The sequence below is a fragment of the Chiloscyllium punctatum genome, chromosome 23, assembly GCF_047496795.1.
Source record: "Chiloscyllium punctatum isolate Juve2018m chromosome 23, sChiPun1.3, whole genome shotgun sequence".
In the NCBI taxonomy this organism is placed as follows: domain Eukaryota; kingdom Metazoa; phylum Chordata; class Chondrichthyes; order Orectolobiformes; family Hemiscylliidae; genus Chiloscyllium; species Chiloscyllium punctatum.
The window spans coordinates 88,468,696-88,489,852 of record NC_092761.1 but is presented as its reverse complement, the minus strand read 5'-3'; the positions used below and the strand labels follow the sequence as shown (position 1 = coordinate 88,489,852).

Below are 21,157 nucleotides of genomic sequence, written 5' to 3'. Positions count from 1 at the left end.
GGATAAGAGTTTCACAACAGATATGCTGATACAGGTGTGGAGTTGGGAAATGTTACAATGGTAGGAAGTGGGTGGTTTTACTGATTGTGTGGTTGTGTTTGGAGGTTCACCAAAGTTACAGTGCCTTCCCTCCTCTAGCTATTGACCTATTGCTGGATTATAATTGCAGTTATCTACCTATATCTTCCTCTCATCCATTGTGTTCATGTTCGTGTTTTACCAGTATGGCAATAAATTGTTCAATTTCTTGTGCATCATAATGACTTAAGTCTAGAATAAATTTCATATTCTCAAGGGGCAAGTTTTAGCTACTCATCCCCACTATAGCCCAGTTAACATCAAATGTTACAAAACTGGTCAAATAAACAAACCTGGGATTTCCATGGTCTGTGTGAAACAGCAACTTTTTAGACAATATTTATCTAATTACTGAAGGAGAAGCAGTTGGAATTTCTGAAAGCATATTCTGCTTATCCATTCCTGAATCTTCAATTCCTCAGCCACAAACATATCTCCCCTACACAAGTAGCTCATTAAGTATAACTTGAAGTAGACAGGCTCGACTGAGAGAATTTCAACTGCAAATTGACACAAATAAAGGATATCACAACCTTGGAAGCTATAAATGTCCAGCCCACACCCTAAAAGCCTAGTGTCACTTGAACAAGATGGAAGGATCGCTCAACATTCATAGATCATGGTCCCAAATTCTCCATGCCACTGACATTTGTTTGCTTTTCTGCATTAAAGTTATGCCCAAAGAATTGTGATTGAATGATTTGTTATTATCGTATGTTATTTTAACGCTTGCTTGAGAGAGAAGATGTGCAAAAATGCATTACACCACTTCAAGAGATTCAATCAAGTCTTAACGATCTCCTTAGAGAATGTGATGTTAAGGGACAAAATAGTGGGCAACAGTTTAATATTCTTCATGCTGCTGAAATGATTATGATTTGTGAGGTGGTATCTGCACAAAGAACAAATCATAGGACATAGAACATAGAACAATACAGCACAGAATAAGCCCTTCGGCCTTCGATGTTGCGCCGACCTGTGAACTATTCTCAGCTCGTCCCCCTACACTATCCCATCATCATCCATCATAGAATCATCAAATCATACAATTCCTACAGTATGGAAGCAGGCCATTTGGCTTATCAAGTCCACACTGACCCTCCAAAGAGTACCCCACATACCCTAATTATGGCTAACCACCTAGCCTGCACATCTCTGGACACTATGGGCAACTTAGTGTGGCCAATCCACCTAACTTGCATATCTTTGGACTGTGGGAGGAATCCCATGCTGACACAGGGAGAATGTGCAAACTCTAAACAGACAGTCACCTGAGGCTGGAATTGAACCCAGGTCCCTGGCAGTCTGAGGCATCAGTGCACGTGGCAGTGCCTTGTTCCCAAATTATCCAAATATCCACATGCAACAGCTTAATTTTTCACAGATGGAATGTTATCAAATAAACGGCCAGTTTTGGTTTGAGAATCAAAATGATTGTCCAGAAATTTCAAAGTGGTAATCATTTCTCTCTAGCCCCCCTTTACCCATAAAACAAAAACAAAATCACTTTTGCTATTTTAACCCTTATAGTGTGACTGAAGAAACTCACAGAACAATCTTCTAGAGGGAGGACATAGGCAATATCTAAAATAAAAATCACAAGGGGATAGATTTTACCATTCTTCCCCACCACCACCACCACCAGGCGATGTCATGTTAGTACTTGAAAATGAGGAGAAAGGGAGGACTGCAGATGCTGGAGATCAGAGCAGAAAATGTGTTGCTGGAAAAGCACAGCAGGTCAGGCAGCATCCAAGGAACAGGAGAATCGACGTTTCGGGCATCAGCCCTTCTTCAGGAATGAGGAAAGTGTGTCCAGCAGGCTAAGATAAAAGGTAGGGAGGAGGGTCTTGGGGGAGGGGCGTTGGAAATGCGATAGGTGGAAAGAGGTCAAGGTGAGGGTGATAGGCCGGAGTGGGGTGGGGGCGGAGAGGTCAGGAAGAAGATTGCAGATTAGGAAGGCGGTGCTGTGTTTGGGGGATTTGACTCAGATTTCTCCAGTTTCCTCATTTCCCCTCCCCCCACCTTGTCTCAGTCAAATCCCTCGAACTCAGCACCACCTTCCTAACCTGCAATCTTCTTCCTGACCTCTCCGCCCCCACCCCACTCCGGCCTATCACCCTCACCTTGACCTCCTTCCATCTATCGCATTTCCAACGCCCCTCCCCCAAGCCCCTCCTCCCTACCTTTTATCTTAGCCTGCTGGACACACTTTCCTCATTCCTGAAGAAGGGCTTCTGCCCGAAACGTCGATTGTCCTGTTCCTTGGATGCTGCCTGACCTGCTGCGCATTTCCAGCAACACATTTTCAGCTCTAGTACTTGAAAACCCAGTGTGAAACTTATCTTTCTCTTCATCCCATTTAAACAATTTGGATGGAAATTGAACTGTTACTATAATAGAGATAATATAGAGGGCTGCTATACAACAATCACACATTATTAAAGACAAAAATTACCTTCCCTTTTCAGATGAGGAACAAATCAGGCTGGAAATCTCTACCCTGAGGAAAATAAAGCTATTCATTAGAAATTGAGATTGGTCAGAAAAGGTCAACATACTATAAAGGTTCTCAGCTATGACATGCCTTTCTTAAAATTATATATGTGAAGCACAGTGCAAGGAGGATGAATGTGTTCACATTGAAGAGTTCTGCTGAATGAAGGGAGAAGGATCAAGCCTATATTTGAGTAATGGAATAAGGAATTAACTATGAAGGGGGCTCAGATGCATGACTGCATATTTCTGAGGCTTCCTTTAGTCATACCTCACCTTTAATATGTGATCTCAGTTAGAACATTTGGACTGATTCCCAATCCTGCACTCACAGTACAGAATCCTGCTTGCATGGAACATCAATGGTAGAATTAAAGGCTATCAATGTTGTAGCTAGTCTCTAAGCCACATTGCATTTGAGAGTAGGCTCCCTGTTCCAAATCAAAAATTGAAAATTCTCTGCTGCCAAAACATTTCACATGATTGTGTTTCCAGGACAATCATTAAAGCAGATTAGTCTAACATTACATGCAATAAATAGGATCTCTTAATTGTAATCTAGTAACTAAGGGTGAAAGTTCACTATACTTTAAGTATCTGATTGTGAACTTGATTTCAGTAATATCTCATGAGCCATACCTTTGGCTTAAATTCACAAAATACTTCGTTATTTGGCTTCAGTTAAATCAGCAAGGAAAAGAACAAAAATCACTTGACTGTCCCAAGAATCTGAGATAAGTAAAATCTCATGAATCCATTTACATGAAGCAGGAATCCCAGTCAGCGTTGCTCCATGAAATGCATTAAGTTATCCATTGTTGCTTGTGAAGCTAACTGTATAGAATCCTATGCCGCAATTATGACTCCTATACACCACAGGCTTCAGTAAAACCATGTCACACATCTTTCAAAAATATATTGTAGACCTACAGCAACCACAAGATCCGTCAACTACGTTTTCATTTTAAAATATTCACTAAAGTTCCATTCAAACTAGACCTCAGAACTTTGTCATGTTCTTATCTAAATATATTTGGCACCAAATAATATAAATCATTCATAATATAATTAGATGAATGAAAAACATTCCTGTCAAAACACAAAAGTATTGTACAGGCATATAAGACAATTAATTAATTAAAACTACAGGGCCTCAGATGGTTGTTGAATCACACATTATACTGAGTGTGGCAGTGGAATGAACCTGCTGTACAAGTATGTGGAAAAGAGATGAAGTAGTTAGTGGAAGCACATGCTATTAATGGCTCTATCTTCCAGTGATGGATGGGCTTCTCTTCTTTTATTTCAGTCCTGGTATAAGATGTCCCTCCAGCTAAAACTGTGATTGGGACCATGTGTGAGTGGTAGGATTGGAGGATCTACCAATTGCCATATACCCGCATCTTCTAACTCTTCACAGGCGCAGAAACCCAAATATGGGATCTGTGGGAAGGAAAGAAAACATAAATCATAAATTCATTCAGAACAGGAAAAGGCCATTCAGTCCATCATACCTATGCTGGCTCTTCAAAAGAGCCATTCAGTTCCACTACTGTAAGAACTATTTGGACCAAAAAGACTAATCTGAAACCCGTCTTCATATCACATTCTTTCTCCAGAAACATATCTTTTAAATGCAATTACTCAATTCTACAGTAATTGGATGCATTTTCCTGATTGCTTCCAATTCTATAAAAGAATGACTTTTGCACTTTGAAAAAGTTCAAGCTGATCTCTTATTTCTATAATGTGATTCACTTTTAACTGTCCTCTGAAATGCCTACAGTTCAAGGCCAACTAAGGACAGGCAACAAATGCAGCCTTGCTGATGATATTCACATTCCATGCGAAAATAAAAAATACATTTTGATAGTGGAATCAAACAACACATAGGGAAAACATTTAGTCTGTTATGCCAGTGCCAAGTATTTTGAAGAGCTACTCATTCCTGTTCTCTTTTCTCATATCATGGCATTTTTTTTTCAAAACATATATTGTGCCCAGTTCCTTTGTGGAAGCTGCTATTGAATCCATTCCCACCAACCTTTGAAGCATGGAATGTTGGGTCTTAACAGTTGTAACATAATTTATTTTGCTTCTCTATAATCCTAACTCCAATGTAAATTGTTCCAAATAATTTGTTACTGTCTTTTCTCATTCTTAATACATTATATTAATTTGTGAAATATGAACTGATGCATTAGAAATTATACTAAATTAGCCGGAACACAAGTTACAACAGAAAACTTAATGGAGGGAAATCGGCTGTGAATCATTGAATTTCTTTTGATTATCTTTAAAACAACTTAAGGCACGATGGCTCATTGGTTAGGACTGCTGTGTCATAGGACTGGGGAGCTGGGTTCGATTCCACCCTTGATTGACTGTCTGTGTGGTGTTTGCACATTCTGTGGGTTTCCTCTCGCAGTCCAAAGATGTGGTTAGGTGGATTGGCTGTGCTAAATTGCCCATACTGTTCAGGGATGTCTTGGTTAGGTGGATTAGCCATGGAAAATACACAGGGTAATACAGTGCAAACTCAATGGGTTGAATGGCCTGCTTCTACACTGTAGGGATTCCATGATTCTGTGAACTGATTTACAGATAAGGAAAGGGCCAATCATATTTCCCCTTCCTAGAACTCTATTACTCCAGTCAACTACGATTTCAAACTGTTCCTTTCCCTTTCCCTCCTGGGTGATTACTCTGCCAGATAATTCCAGTTACCACTCTGCATGGAGGGAATACACTTTGAAATTTCTTTTCTTATAATGTAATCAGTATTAACTGTGCTTTTCTGCTGCCCAGGGACCCCTTTCAACTCATGAAATGACTTCAATGTTCCCATTTGTTAGCCCATTCCTTCAATGTTTACCTAAGTGTAGGTGAGCTGCCAGTAGGCCCAAGACTTTTGATCTGTCCAGAGTTGGCCTGCTGCCCATTTCCAGCTTTCTCATTTGGCCAGTGGAGTCAAAACAAGACATGGCAATTGAAACTTGCAAAGCCTCAAACTGCCTCCTCCCTTCATATCGCTAAAATCACCACCCTACCTCACCCAACATATACTCACTTCTAGTTAATATCAACACCCTTCATCACCTCCAGGTATGCATGTTTATGAAAAAAAATTCAGAAGTACTGTCACCAAATCTGTTAAATGCAGTGTTGAGATTTTCTATGTGTCAGGCATCTCACTGAGCAAAGAGGTATTAGATGTGTAAATAATTAATTCCTTTGCTTCATTGCAGTAGGTCTGACCTGATCTGACAGTTAGGAGAAAGTGAGGACTGCAGATGCTGGAGATCAGAGCTGAAAAATGTGTTGCTGGAAAAGCGCAGCATGTCAGGCAGCATCCAAGGAGCAGGAGAATCGACGTTTCGGGCATAAGCCCTTCTTCAGGAATCTGAAGAAGGGCTTATGCCCAAAACATCAATTCTCCTGCTCCTTGGATGCTGCCTGATCTGACAGTTGCAGAGATTAATTTAAAAGAAATAAATCCTGAAAACAGAGTATTGCTAATCTTACAAAGTTTCAGCTTTCAATAGCGTGTGTGACTGTAGGTGAAAAATAGTCATTTCACTTCTAAATTATTTTCACAGCCATCAAATGATTGGGAACAAGTTAGGACCAATGACAAAAACCTTCACTGTCATAAACTGGTTAGGATTTGGAATGTGGTACCCAAGAGTATACTGGAGGTTCATTTGAGGTATTCCAGTGGAAATTGGATCATTATCTAAAAAGGAGGAATGTGCAGGGTTGTGGGGAGATTATTGGGGAGTGGCTTTAGGTAAAATGTTTCTTCAGAGCACATACACAGCAGACACAACGGCCTCCTTCTGATCTTTAACCATTCTTTGGTCATAGTTGAAAACATATTTCCCATTCCCATCCCACAGTAGTACTCTCTGTTTCAGTGAGAGGACACACAACACACTGACCTTTCGAACCACTTGAACAAAGTCCTTGGAATTGCGTGCAGAAAGACCCTGGAGCTGCCGAGTGCAAGCCTCAAGGGAGGAGGCATGTGCTACAATCAGGACACTGGTACCTAAAAGGCAAAAAGAAGCCAACAATCATTTCAGTTCACAATTCAGCATGAGGAAGATAACTTGCATTCATCTAATGTAGTGCCTTTGACAGCCTCAGATGTCCCAAGTTGTTTTACAATTGATGAAGTGCATTTAAAATTTAACTGCTATTGGAATGCAAGAAGTATAGCTGCCATTTATGCACTAGCAAACTCCCACAAACAGCAATGTGATAAGAAACAGATATCCTTATCAAACAGGTTCTTGACTGAAAAAGGACTCCCTGATAGAAAAGCTTCCTTAGAGGAGCCACAGCAAGTTAAAAGCAACAAAAAAAGAGCATCTTATTAATGAGTAGCAGCACATAGAAAAGGGTATCTGGTGGGATTAGAAAGGGTCTCTAAGTGCATTTGGACAAGATTGGCTGAGTGGCCCCATTCTGTGCTGTATCATTTCTATGGTTCTAAGACACCCCTTGAGCCTGTTCCATCATTCACTCAGCATTCAATATTTTCTAATCAGCCGACTAAGAGATGTTATGACACATTTCTGCAACAGGTGGGACTTGAACCCAGGCCTCCTGTTTCAGAGATATGTGCACAACCACTGCACCACAAGAGCCCTAATCAGCATCAGTATTACCATTAAGAATGACACCTAGCAGCTGATTTGCAAACAAAATCTCTCAAATAGCACCATGATAAGGAGCAGCCAAGTCTTGCAGTTACCTTTGACTTTACATTCAGCCAGGATATCCCTCATCACCTGGCAACTCCTGCTAATGTATGTCTCGTAGGATTCTGAAATACCCAGTTTGCTCACCGGAAAATGTGGCCTGCAGTGTACAAAAACACAATCATAATATACCCAATTACACTGCATCCAAAGCCCTTGTGGGGAATTAACTCTAAGTATTCATAAGACATTTCTCCTTATCCAATCTTTCCCAATAATCACATGGAACTTAAACGTGGTTAGACACAATACAAACTGTAGAATAGTAACTTTAACCTCAAGTATGTCCCACTAATAGTGGTACAGATTCTAAGTGCCCTAGCATGCAAATATAAACCAAATAGCCTCCTCCTGTGCTATGTCATTCGATGGTTTTATAGACGTACCCACAGTCTCAAAAGGATTGGAATACTTCCCATAAAATGATTCATGACCAAACAATTTAATCCATTCAAAGGGGAAGTGTCTCATTTAAACATTAGTGTTTAGTGAGCACTTCCTGTGCCAATTCCTACCTGTAGGTCGTATCAGTTCCCAGGTTTGCTGCTGCAAGCTCCTCTGTTGACATCCATGCAGGCAAGGTATTTCCAGAGACCCACTTAGTCCACTCGAACAACCCAGGCTCCACCCGAAGTTTTATCTTGTTTTCCTGCTGAAGTCCTGTAAATAAATTGAAGATACAGTGACACAGGACAAAGATTGATGAAGTGTTGTTTGTGAAGTGGAGCATAGAGTCAAAATCAACTGAAAATTCAGAGATATGCTTATGCTTTGAACAGATTAGTAGAATAAAATAAAACAAAACAAAGAACTGCGAATGCTGGAGACATGAAACATAAACAGAAAATTCTGGAGAAACTCAAGCAGGTCTGGCAGCATCTGTAGAGAGAAAAGCACATAAGATATTGAGTCCAGTAATGCCCTTCTTCATTTCTGACAAAGTGTCAATGGACTCAAAACATTAACTCTTCTCTCTACAGGCGATAACCTTAGTATTCAATTAAAGGAGCCTCTTCAAATTAGGGGTACATAAACCATGGGCTTGCGATCATAAAACTTTATCAACATTACTCCTGAAGGTGCTGAATCTTCCTGTAGTACACTAACATGCCTAGGAGTACAGTTCCGCACACACTGACTCTCCTTGGGTACAGTTCCACATACACACCAACCTCCCTCGGCCATGGAGGAGATGGCGGAGCCTTTGGCCTTGATCTTTGAGTCGTCATTGTCTACAGAGGACTGGAAAATTGCAAATGTTGTGCCCTTGTTCAAGAAGGCAGTAGACATGGCCCAGGTAATTATAGACGAATGAGCCTTAGATCTGTTGTAGAAAAAGTTTTGTAAAGGATTATAAGAGATAGGATTTATAATCATCTAGCAAGTAATAATTTGATTGGAGATAGTTAACGTGGTTTTGTCAAGGGCAGTTCATGTATCACAAGCATCACTGAATTTTTTTAAGGTGACCAAGCAGGTAGGGTAGGTTGATGTGGTGTTCATGGACTCCAGTAAAGTGTTTGATAAAGTTCCACTTCGTAGGCCTTTGGAGAAAATGCGGAGGCATGGAATAGAGGGTGTTTTAGCAGTTTGGACTAGAAACTGCCTTTCTGTAAGAAGACAGCGAGTAGTGGTTGATGGAAAATATTCAGCCTGAAGTCTGGCTATTAGTAGTGTGCCACAAAGATCTGTTTTGGGACCACTGCTTTTGTTATTTTTATAAATGACTTGGATGCAGGCATAGGTGAATGGGTTAGTAAGTTTGCAGATGACACTAAAGTCAGTGGAGTTGTGGACAGTGTGGAAGAATGTTGCAGGGGGATTTGGATAAACTGCAGAATTGGGCTGAGAGGTGGCAAATGGAGTCCAATGCAGATAAATGTGAGGTGATTCACGATGGGAAGAATAACAGGAAGGCAGAATATGGGTCAATGGAAAGATTCTTGGTAGTGTGGATGTGCAGAGGGATCTTGGTGTTCATGTACATAGATCCCTGAAAGTTGCCACCCAGGTTGATAGTGCTGTTAAGAAGGCATACGGTGTGTTAGGTTTTATTGGTAGAGGGATTGAGTTTCGGAGATGTGATGTCATGCTGCAACTGTACAAAATTCTAGTGGAATATTGTGTACAGTTCTGGTTGCCCCATTACAGGGAGGATGTGGAAGCATTGAAAAGATTGCAAAGGAGATTTACCAGGATGTTTCCTGGTCTGAAGGGAAGGTCTCATGAGGAAAGGCTGAGGGACTTAGGTCTGTCCTCATTGAAGAGAAAAAGGTTAAGAAGGGGTTTAGTAGAGACATACAAGATGATCAGAGAATGGAGAGTGTGGGCAGTGAGAGTCTTTTTCCTAGGATGACGACGTCAGGTTGTATGAGGGGGCATAGCTGCAAATTGAGGGGCGATAGATTTAAGATAGATATCAGAGACAGGTTCTTTACTCAGAGAGAGTTGTAAGGGCATGGAATGTCCTGCCTGCCAATGTAGTTAACTCAGCCACATTAAGGGCATTTAAACAGTCCTTCGATAAGCATATGGACGATGATGGGATAGCGTAGGGGGATGGGCTTAGATTAGTCCACAGGTTGATGCAACATCAAGGGCCGAACGGCCTGATCTGCACTGTATTGTTCTATGTTCTATGTACAATTTCACACACACACACACCAACTCTCCCTGGGGTACAGTTCTACATACACTGACTTTCTCTGGGGTACAGTTCCACATTCTGACTATCCCTGGGATACAGTTTCATATACAGACCAACTCTCCCTGTGGTGCAGTTCCACACAAACACCAACTCTCCCTGGGTTTGAGTATCTGTGCTTAAGAGGCCTGTGGATATGTTTTGAGCAGTTCTGTTGAAAAGTCGGGAGTGGGATGCGAAACAGATGCACCAAAGCCAAGAAGAATGGGAAGACAATTTAAGGGTGCAAGGGCATTGAGTCTGAAGACTTGGTCATAGTGAAAAAGAGAATGGAAAATCAGGTGAATTCATAAGTTCTAATGCGGCAGAGCAGAAAGTTTCATTTTCTTCTTTATACCAAGAGAAATGTGGAGAGTCTGTACAGGGGGAGGCAACGATAGGTTTTGTGAACATAGGAGGGTGTTACATTACCTTTCAGTATGTTGAATGCTGTCTGCACGCAGCGTAGTGATGGTGAGCAATATACATAATCAATGCTTGATTTACTCTCCAGTAAAGCCTCACCTGCAAGTCAATAACATCCAACAATCAGATTCATCTAAGATCAACTCTGAATAGGAAGCCTTTTCTTGGGTTTCCTCTACTTTCACCTCATTACCCTGAACTGGAGTGGTTTGTAATGGAGCTTCCCCATTAATGGGATGTAAGTGCAGCTGTGGTACTTAACCAGAGCATCACAATGCTGTCTCTTCATTAGCCAGGTCAGTACTGAATTAGCCAATTTCAGCTAATGTTGTACATTTAGTTGCTCCATTTTTGGGCTGTTTGTGACTTCTTTAAGTTACCTGGTTGCTCCTATAATGACTGAGGATATAAGTGATCAATCTGCCTCAGACTGCACAAAGTGCACCAGAAATCTGATACTTACAGTTCAGGTAATTAAGTCAAATTTGCATTTAAAACCAAGAGACAACATAATTTGTTCTTATTCTCTTGTGGGACGTGGAAATCACTGGCTGGTCAGCATTTATTGCTTGTCCACAGATGCCCTTGAGAAGGTGTCGATGAGCTGCCTTCTTGAACTGGTGCAGTCCTTATGTTGTAGGTAGACCTACAGTGAAGGAAGGAATTGCAGGATTTTGACCCAGCAACATTGAAGGAACAGCAACATATTTCCAAGTTAGAATGTGGAGTGGCTTGGAGGGGATCAATTGGTACAATTTTAAAGAACATCTAAGAACCAAGGGATCTGGGAGTGTATGTACTTAAATCTTTGAAAGTGACAGGACATATTGAAAAAGAGTTAGAGACAAGGCTTTACAAACAAGCACAGAAAGTACAAAACTAAAGAAGTTTCCTAAACACTTCATAAAACACAGGTTAGACCACAATTGGAATAGTTTGTCTAATTCTGCTGAAGTTCAGGAAGGGTGCCAGGCCTTAGAAACGAGGAGAATAATACCAAGGATGTAGAACTTAATAATAAATCCCTGGGAGTGTTGCCAAACAAAGAGACCTTGGAGTGTAGATGCATAGTTCCTTGAAAGTGGAGATGCAAATGTACAAGGCAGTGAAAAAGGCGTTTGGTATACTTACCTTTATTGGTCAGTGCATTGAGTATAGGAGTTAGGACACTGCACTCAATTCTATGACCCCTGCTATAGGAAAGATGTTGTGAAACTTGAAAGGGTTCAGAAAAGATTTCGAGAAATGTTGTCAAGGATGGAGGGTTTGAGCTATAGGGTTAGCACTGCTGCCTCACAGCGCTAGGGATCTGGGTTCAATTCCAGCCTCGGGCAACTGTCTGTGTGGAGTTTGCACATTCTCTCCGTATTTACATGCGTTTCCTCTGGGTACTCTGGCTTCCTCCCACAATCCAAATATGTGCAGGTTAGGTGAACTGGCCATGCTAAATTGCCCCAGAGTGTGTCCAGAGATGTGTATGTTAGGTGTATTAGTGAGGTGTAAATGTAGAGTAATAGGGTAGGGGAATGGGTCTGGGTGAGTTACTCTTCAGATGGTTGGTGTGGACCTGTTAGGCCAAATGGTCTGTTTCCACACTGTATGGATTCTATGATGTTATGAAAGACTGAATGGGGCAAGGGCAATTTTCGCTGGAGCGCCAGAGGCTGAGGGGTGACCTGATTGAAGTTTATAAAATCATGACAGGCATGGTTAGGATGAAGAGTCAGGGTCATTTCGCCAGGGTAGGAGAGTCCAAAACTAGAGGGCATAGATTTAAGATGAGAGGGGCAAGATTTAGAAGAGACCGAAGGGGCAACGTTTTAACGCAGAGGGTGGGGCATGTATGGAATGAACTGTCAGAGGAAGTGATGAAGGCTGATGCAGTTACATTTAAAAGGTATCTGCAAAGGTGCATGAATAGGAAGGGTTTAGAGTGATATGGGCCAAATGCTGGCAAATGGGACTAGATTAATTTAAGATGTCTGGTTGGCATGGACAAGTTGGACTGAAGGGTATGTTTCCGTGCTGTACATCTCTATAACTCGATGACTCTAAGTTTTGGTAAGTTCCAAGAGAACAAAGTAGAGGTATTCAAGGGAAGATGATGGTATAGTGGTATTGTCATTTGGCCTTGTAATCCAGATCCCACTGTGACATAATGAAATTTGATTCAATAATAATCTGAAATTAAAAGCTTGACCAATGGCGCACATGTAACCATTTTCGTAAAAACCCATCTGGTTCCCTAATATCATTTAAGAAATTAAATCTGCCTTCCTTACCTTGTCTGGTCTACATATGACTCCTGACTCACAGTGATGTGGTTGACTATTAACTGACCCCTGAAGTGGCCTAGAGACTCACTAAGCTACAGAGAGACTTGAGGTGAAAGCATATGCTGGCCTTGCCAGTGGTGCCCACATCTCAAAGCAAAAAAAATCAAAATCATGAGAGGTTTGGAGAGAGGAGTTATATGACACAGAATGTGCTACCTAAAGTGCGAGAGATTCAGAACCAATAGTAACTGTCAACTGAGAGTTTTGCAATGTGCTAGTTATTGCCTTAAGGAAGGAGGATAAGAAGATTGATAAAGGTCCACAGCCTACAAGACTGACACTTCTTTCAGTTTCTGGCTTTTGGGTACAAAGTGGATACTCATCAACAATGTATCACAATAACTCCATCAGTCACTCATGTTTGTGCAAAGCTTTGCCATCAACTGTCCTATCACAGTTATGCAGATGTCACTGAAATAACTCCACGAAGGCCAGTATTCCACCACCATGTCACCCTTTATTTACATGTGCATAATACATAATGCTAATCTAACTAGCCCAGAACAGAACCCTTGACTCCTGTTTATATCTGTCAGCCAGGACTCCCTGATTGGGACAGGTTAATAACCCCAATCAGGGAACTCAGATTCTATGAGATCCACCTGCCCGACATTGCTTCAGTCACGTGGAACATTTCGAATCATTTGTGCCACTGCAACCCCGGTAAGAGGTAACAGGCAACACAATTGTGAAGCTGCATTTATACAGCTTTTCACATAACAAAAAGCCTTGATGCACTCCACAGGGGCGTTAACAAACAAAGGTTTGGATAAATATTGGATTACTGAAGTAATACTGGGAGAGGAAAATTTTTCAGATCTATCTAAAGTGCAGTGACTAATTTGAGACTAATTAGATAGAATATTGCAATATAACCAGGGCAGACATGATGAACAGAATTGCCTTCTTCTGTGCTGTATGATTCTATGATGTTAAATTATTAAACTGGCTGTGATGGGTATTGATTAAATAATTCAAGAAGCAGGAAGATGACTCAGCATTTGTAAAATATGAAGAGACCATGTCTCTGAACCTATTGATCATCAAGGCTTGCCTTTGAATTTACCGCCCTCTTGTTCCTCAAAATTTAAAAAAAAAAGAGATTGAATTGAAACATTTAGACCAATTCTTTTGGGATCTTTCACTGCTAGAGCCCGGACAATTCAGACCATCATACCTGTACATGGTCTCTGAAAGATCTACCAATTAGACCCATTCATTGACACTGATATGTAATCTAACAGTCGGGTCTATTATTTTGTCCACCTCTCATGACATGTGAAGTCACTGTAACAGTGAGAGTATTAAACAATTTATTCATGAAGATGGGCCACTCATTTTATTTAAAATCAATTAAAATCATAAATCTTTCACAAGCTCCCAAAAGATAGGATGCATCAGCATTTCCAATGAGAATCATTACAGTTATAAAATACCCCAAAGGAATCAATTTTCCCATTTTAGTTGTCCTGAGAGTAAGTAGGCAATAAAGTCTTTTTCTCTCAATCGTTAAAATCACTGCATCTTCCTTGGTTGAAATCTGATTAAGAGCACTGACTGAGTCTGTTATGTCATTGTCTTCTTTGAAACAGAGAAGGCTGAAGAGAGATAATTGAGGTGTATAAAGTTATGAGGGGGCAAGATGGAGTTAAAAAAAGCACAGAGGCAAAAAAACAGGAGGCACAGATTTAAAGTAACTGCCAGAAGAATTAGATGGAAGTGGAGGAGAATTGTTTTCACTCTGAGGCAAATATATCTATCTTTAAATACACGAACCAAAACTGAATGGGATCAGAGCAAGGCTCAGTGCAATTGAAGCATAATTTCTTTCTCTTTGTAACACAACTGCCTCGAGGAAAATGTAATGGGGGCAGAGAATAACATTTCCAGACTTACTCTGTTGTTGCACCACCAAGAAGTTAAAATGGCATAGGAGAGCTAATATGATTAGGGACAATGAGCAAACCATTAAACAAACAACACTAATATGTTAAAAATGGTTCACAAGTGTTGACAAAATTAACTCACCAACAAGCCTAGCCTGTGCACAGCCGAACACAGTGATGGGAGCATCTTTCTCATAGTCCCGGTATCCACCACTTCTCTGAGGTAGAATTGGTGGCATATTCAAATTGGACCGTATGTAATTACCTATTTCAAAAGTAAATGTCAGCAAAATAACTCTTCACAGCTATGAACAAAATCCCTGCAGCTAAATCAGAACTTGCACATTCGTAACTCTGAAGGGAAATTAGTGCTATGTTAACCATAGACCCAGAGTCATAGAATCATACAGCATGAAAACAGACTCTTCAATCCAACTCATCCATGCCTACCAGATTTCCCAAACTAAATTAGTCCCATGTGCCTGCAGTTGGCCCATATCCCTATCATTGCCCCTCGGATCCATTTTAATCTTTCTCCTCTCACCTTAAAACTAACCCCTCTAGTTTTGAACTCCTTAGGGTCCTGCTCTTTCATTAGAGGGAGAGAAAGAGAGAGACAATTAGCAGTGGTTTAACCTGAGTGTCACCACACGTCAGGTAAGGGTGAGGTTCAGAAGGAGAAACCTTCGTGGTAACCTTAACTTGCACAGAAATTGAACCAATGCTGTTGGCGTCATTGTATATCACCAACCAGCTGACTGAGCTTACCAACCCCCACATTAACCATGAATCAACAGCTGCAAGTCAGAGTCCTCAGTGACTAACACTGTTGGTTAACAAAACAAAGAAGAAACATTGCAATGTGCTGGATATTGCCTTAAGGAAGGAGGTTTAATAAGATCCAATAACATTCATGAAGATCGGCAGTCTAAAAGCCAACTGACAGCATTTCAGTCCTCTGGCCTTTGGGTACAAAGTTGACAGTCATCAACAATGTATTAAAGGAACTCCATCAATCACTCATGTTTGCGCAAAACCTTGCCATCAGCTGTCCTATCACAGCTATGCCGATGTCACTTGGTAAATTTTCATTTGTGTCATTGCAACTCAAGCAAGGGGTAACAGGTAGCACAATAGTGAACCTGCATTTAAATTGCACCTTTCACATAATAAGAAGTGTCAATGTACTCCACAGGGGCATTACCAAACAAAATTTTGCACAAATGCAATCAGGAAATAATTGTCAGATGGCCAAAAGCTGGGTCACAGATAGATTTTAAGAAGAATCCCTGACCCTAGGCAACTGAAGGCATGGCTGCTAGTCGTAAATAGATGGCAATCAGCAGAAGGGCAGCATCAAAGGTTATGCAGATTATCTTGAGCAATCAGATTGATCCATTTGCATTTCCTGTGTGTTTCAATTTATATTGACAGTAAGGATGCAAAGAAAATAACGTATGCCCCAGTATCTGGGGAAAATGAAGAAAATTAGTCAACATTTCCATTGCTGATTGTAACCCAAAAACACCCATCATAAAATGTGCACATGAACACTAAGCAGGTATGGATTTATGATCAGCAGGCATGTTCACAATGGTTTAATAACTTGCCTAAGTACTCATGCCACATGAAGAGTCACTTGTGGAACTGTTTCCCTGGAAAGGAAAACTCTTGCCCTTTCATACACCTTTCACAACCTCAGGATGTTCTAAAGTGCTTGAACAATCAGTCAAGCACTTTGTAGGTGTGGTCTCAGTTGGAATGTAAAAATAAACAGCCAATCTGTGCACAGCAAGCTCCCACAAATAGCAATTTAATAATGACTAAATAATCTGTCTGAGTTATATTAGCTAAGGGTTTTATTTTGACAGCGCATTCAGAAAACTTCCCAATTTTTTTCAAATAATACCCTGTGATCTTTTGTGTCCAATTGAAAGAGCACACCAGGACTTTGTTTAATATCTCAGCAAAAGATATCTCAGCTGCTCACAATGCAGCACTTCTGATACTACACTGAGGTGTGTTAGCCTGACTCAAGTCAAAAGGATTGGAGAAAATGGAATGACTGGAGAAATGAAAGGGTTTGACTGTCCATGCTGCCACAGCACAAGGACAGGACAGACCTTTTGCATCGAAGCACTGAGTCAGCCAGTGTTTTCCAAAAACCACATCCATCCTCTCCCCATGTCGGCAGACATACAGATCCCGCTTTTGCGGACAGGACCGGGAGTTTTTGGACACCATCTGTGACAGACAAAACACATTACCATTTCTCAATGACAGTTCAAGACAACCAGCAATTCAATCAAAAAATACAGCAGGAATGCAAAAGCTTTTCTGACCTTCTTTGCTGCAAGAAATAATGTGATTTTTATCTGGGTCCCCTTTCACACAAAGATATTTCAGTGATCTGCTTGTGGATTGACCCAGTTAAAGATGACACACATGAATTAAAAAGTATAGTTTGGCCTCCACGTTCTGCCCCAGATTCCAATTTGACCTAAATGCAATTTCCCAATAGATCTGGAGTGAAATGCTTTGTGAATTTTTTCAGTTTTCCCACTGTGATATGCTCTGGTTTGTGAAGAGACAGGTAATGCCACCTGTTAGTTTTCTGTCATTTGTGCCAGAGCTTTGCTGAGAAGGTGAATAGTTAAAATTGGGCAATGGGGAGGCTATTAAAAAACACAAAGGATTTAGTAACTTTGCATCTAGGTCCAATGAACACTGTCAGTAAGAATTCTAGTGGACAGCTGAACTTGCTCTGGCCACTGGCCTGTGGGAATGAGCAAAATAGCCTGAGTGGGCCTCTCATGGGTGAAGGAGAGTGAATTTGCCTTAATGGTTTGATTGACATACTTGCAAAATGAGCCTGATTCTTCCTCTTGGAGTTGGAGGTAAACTCCTATCCCTCCTTGTACCCTCATCCACTCATCTCTCAGTGCCTCTCACCTTCCCAAAATGTCGAACGTTCATTCCACAGATTTCATGTTATTGATCCTGGGCCCCTGTGAGACTTTGAATAGGGGAGAGGGCGGTTGAGCAGGGGCATCTGACAATGTGCAATCGAGACATATCTGTATTCGTTGCTGGTTTTCTGTTGTTTTTCATTAATGTTTATTTTCAAATGGCAGCATTGTTCTTTTGGAAGCTGACTTAGATCGGTAGTGGGTGGTTCTAGAAGTGCGTTATTAATTCCACGCAACAGCCCCTCATGGAAATTATGTGAAGATGCTCTGATGAGGGGAAAAGAATTTGGCCCATATTGTCCAGCAGAGGGTGTACTGTGCACATTTTGTATCAAAGAATTGGGGAGGTCAAAAGTTCTTCATTTTGACCCAATTCTTCTTACAAATGTTAAGGTTGAATTCCAGTTGGTCTGAAAACACTAGGAAGATGCAGAAGAGATTTATTAGAATGGTACCAGGGATGAAGGGAACAGCAGAGAACAGTCAGATGGCTCAATACCAGAGATTTAAGTATTTGACAAAAGAAGCAAGATCAAGAGATTTTTTAAAAATTCTTGAACAATGATCTGAAAGCAGATTTAACAAGTAACTTTGAAGAGGGAGTTTAAAAAAAAGACTGGAAGGGAATATATTATCATGTTTGTGGAGAGAAAGCAAAGGCCTGGGATTAACTTGATAACCTTGTCCAAGAGTCCACAGGCATGATGAGCTGAATGGTTTCCTTCTTTGATTCTGCCTGATTTATGAGGATCAATTTCCTTCCCTCAACATCTGATTTGTTCAAAGTGTGTAACTGCCACTTGGATTCAGAATTGTATCTCATGGGGATCTTCCCCAACACCGGGATTTCACATTCACTCTTTAGAATGGAGCTTACTGGCATTGGTTGACAGATGACATTGGTTGGCAATGACAGAGCCTCGCCCGGTCCTTGCTCCTCCTGGCATCTCCTTCGAAAAACCCTGTCGCATAGACTGGCACCAGCAGAGGCAGTCGCTGTTAAAAATGAATTAGAGCTAAGCAAACAAAAAGGGAGAGATGATAAGTGTCACCAGATAGATAAGTCAAAGCACAATAATGTAGCACCTCTCAAAGTGCAGGAACATCACTGACACAAGAAGATATGTTATCAAAGTGTAAACATTAATGAGTTACCAACAAAGCCATTAAGAATATAAAGATTCTTGACTAACAAAGAGTCTAAAGATATCAGGGATAGACAGGAATGTGGTGTTAAAATCACAATCAGATCAGCCATGATCTTATTGAAGGGTGGAACAGGCTAGAGGGGCCAAATTGCCTAATATAAGCAGAACTACGAACATACAAATTAAGAGCAGGTTCACAAAACCATGTTAACCCTGCTTGATTATCTTGAATATTTCCAAGATGTTCTGCTGTAACATCTTTAGTGTTGTAACATTTGCTGTTCATCTCCCTTTTTGAATAAATGAGTTGCATTCTCTAGTTTCCAATCTAATAGAACCTTCTCTGAATCAAGGAAGTTTTCGAAAATTATAACCATGTATCAACATGGAATACAGGAAGAACCAGCCATTTGGATACAAAACTGGCTCAAAAGGTAGAAAACAGAAGGTGGTGGAGGAGGGTTGTTTTTCAGACTGGAGACCTGTGACCAGTGATGTGCCACAAGGATCGGTGCTGGGTCCACTACTTTTCATCATTATATAAATGATTTGGATGTGAGCACAAGAGGTATAGTTAGTAAATTTGAAGATGACACCAAAATTGGAGGTGTAATGGACAGCGAAGATGGTTACCTCAGATTACAATGGGACCTTGATCAGATGGGCCAATGGGCTGAGAAGTGACAGATAGAGTTTAATTCAGATAAATGCGAGGTGCAGCATTTTGGGAAAGCAAATCTTAACAGGACTTATACACTTAATGGTAAGATGCTAGGGAGTGTTGCTGAACAAAGAGACCTTGGTGTGCAGGTTCATAGCTCCTTGAAAGTAGACTTGCAGGTAGATAGGATCATGAAGGCGGCATTTGGTATGCTTTCTTTTATTGGTCAGAGTATTGAGTACAGGAGTTGAAAGGTCATGTTGCACTGCACAGGACATTGATTAGGCCACTTTTGGAATATTGTGTGCAATTTTGGTTCTCCCTCCTATAGAAAGGATGTTGTGAAACTTGAAAGGATTCAGAAAAGATTTACAAGGATGTTGCCAGGGTTGGAGGAGTTGAGCTATATGGAGAGGTTCAATATGTTGGGGCTGTTTTCCCTGAAGCATTGGAGGCTAAGGGGTGACCATATAGAGATTTATAAAATCATGAAGGGGCATGGATAGGATAAGTGGACAAAGTCTCTTCCCTGCGCTGGGGAGAGTCCAGAACAAAAGAGCATAGGTTTAGGGTGAAAGTGGAAAGATAGAAGAGATACCCATGGGGCAACGTTTTCACGCAGAGGGTGGTGCGTGTGTGGAATGAGCTACCAGAGGAAGCGGTGGAGGCTAGTACAATTGCAACATTTAAAAGGCATTTGGGATGGGTATATGAATAAGAAGGTTTTGGAGGGATATGGGCCAGGTGCTGGCAGGTAGGACTAGATTGGGTTGGAATATCTGATCGACATGGACGAGTTGGACCGAAAGATCTGATTCCATACTGTACATCTCTATGACTCTATCTATAACTATCTCACTAGCCATTTCTTTTGAGATTCTAGGACCTGGATCAGCATTTGTGTTTTCAGTTCAGATTCCAGCATCTGCAGTAATTTGCTCCTTCAACAATTTGCTTAGTAACACTTCCCTGATAGTGTAATTTTCTGGAATGCCTCCCCTTCCCTCTTATTTAGTTTTGCTGAGATTTTATTTATACTAATTTTGTTAACCCATTTTTAAAAATCATCAACATAAATTCTTTACATCTATTATTATATTATCACTAGTTTTCTCTTGTGCTAGTTTCTTTTCCCTCCCTAATTATCTTTTAGTCATTCTTTGTTGCTTTTTATATTCTGTCCAATCTTCTGACTTACCACCATCTTCGCACAATTATATGCTTGTTCTTTAAGTTTGATACTATCTTTAACTTTTCTTGCTAAAGCACAGTAATTTTTTTCTTTATAGTTGCATTGTAACTATGCTGTATATTCTGAAATATCCCCTTCAATATCTGGCACTGTATCTCTATTGGACAATCCACAGGCCATTTGTCCCGCTGGATTCTGGTCTGCCCTTCAACAAGATCATATCTGATCTTCTATCTCAACTCCTCTTCTCCCATGCTATGCCAGTATTCTTCAATTACCTTTGTTCCCAAAAAGCTCTTGATCAGTGTCTTGAATGTACTTCAATATTTTCAGATATGTAAAAGGTAAAGAAAACTACAATTTGGAAAGCACAATAAATTGGGAAGGGACTTTGTACAAAAGGTCCTGGAATCATCTATCCTTTTGTATCAAGAGAATGTTCTCCCTCAAGTATTAAAACTTCAAAAATATAATCAATTCTCAAATATAGTAAAGACAGACAGACTTTATTTCTCA

At 40.7% G+C, this 21,157-nt stretch overlaps 1 protein-coding gene across 3 annotated transcripts in view; it reads right to left on the bottom strand.

Annotated features, from left to right (window-relative positions):
• Positions 1–2,257: 2,257 nt before the first annotated feature.
• Positions 2,258–21,157, bottom strand: part of LOC140494231 (ubiquitin-associated and SH3 domain-containing protein B-like) — a 137,223-nt gene continuing 118,323 nt past the window's right edge. For all 3 annotated transcript variants that reach the window (XM_072593447.1, XM_072593448.1, XM_072593449.1), the window contains 8 exons: positions 18,518–18,656; positions 16,795–16,915; positions 14,814–14,936; positions 10,456–10,548; positions 7,856–8,000; positions 7,334–7,440; positions 6,516–6,625; positions 2,258–4,017 (listed from right to left, as the gene is read on the bottom strand). In XM_072593447.1, the coding sequence (XP_072449548.1) occupies positions 3,880–4,017; positions 6,516–6,625; positions 7,334–7,440; positions 7,856–8,000; positions 10,456–10,548; positions 14,814–14,936; positions 16,795–16,915; positions 18,518–18,656 (976 nt within the window). In that variant the 3' untranslated portion in view covers positions 2,258–3,879. The remainder of the gene's footprint in view (positions 4,018–6,515; positions 6,626–7,333; positions 7,441–7,855; positions 8,001–10,455; positions 10,549–14,813; positions 14,937–16,794; positions 16,916–18,517; positions 18,657–21,157) is intronic.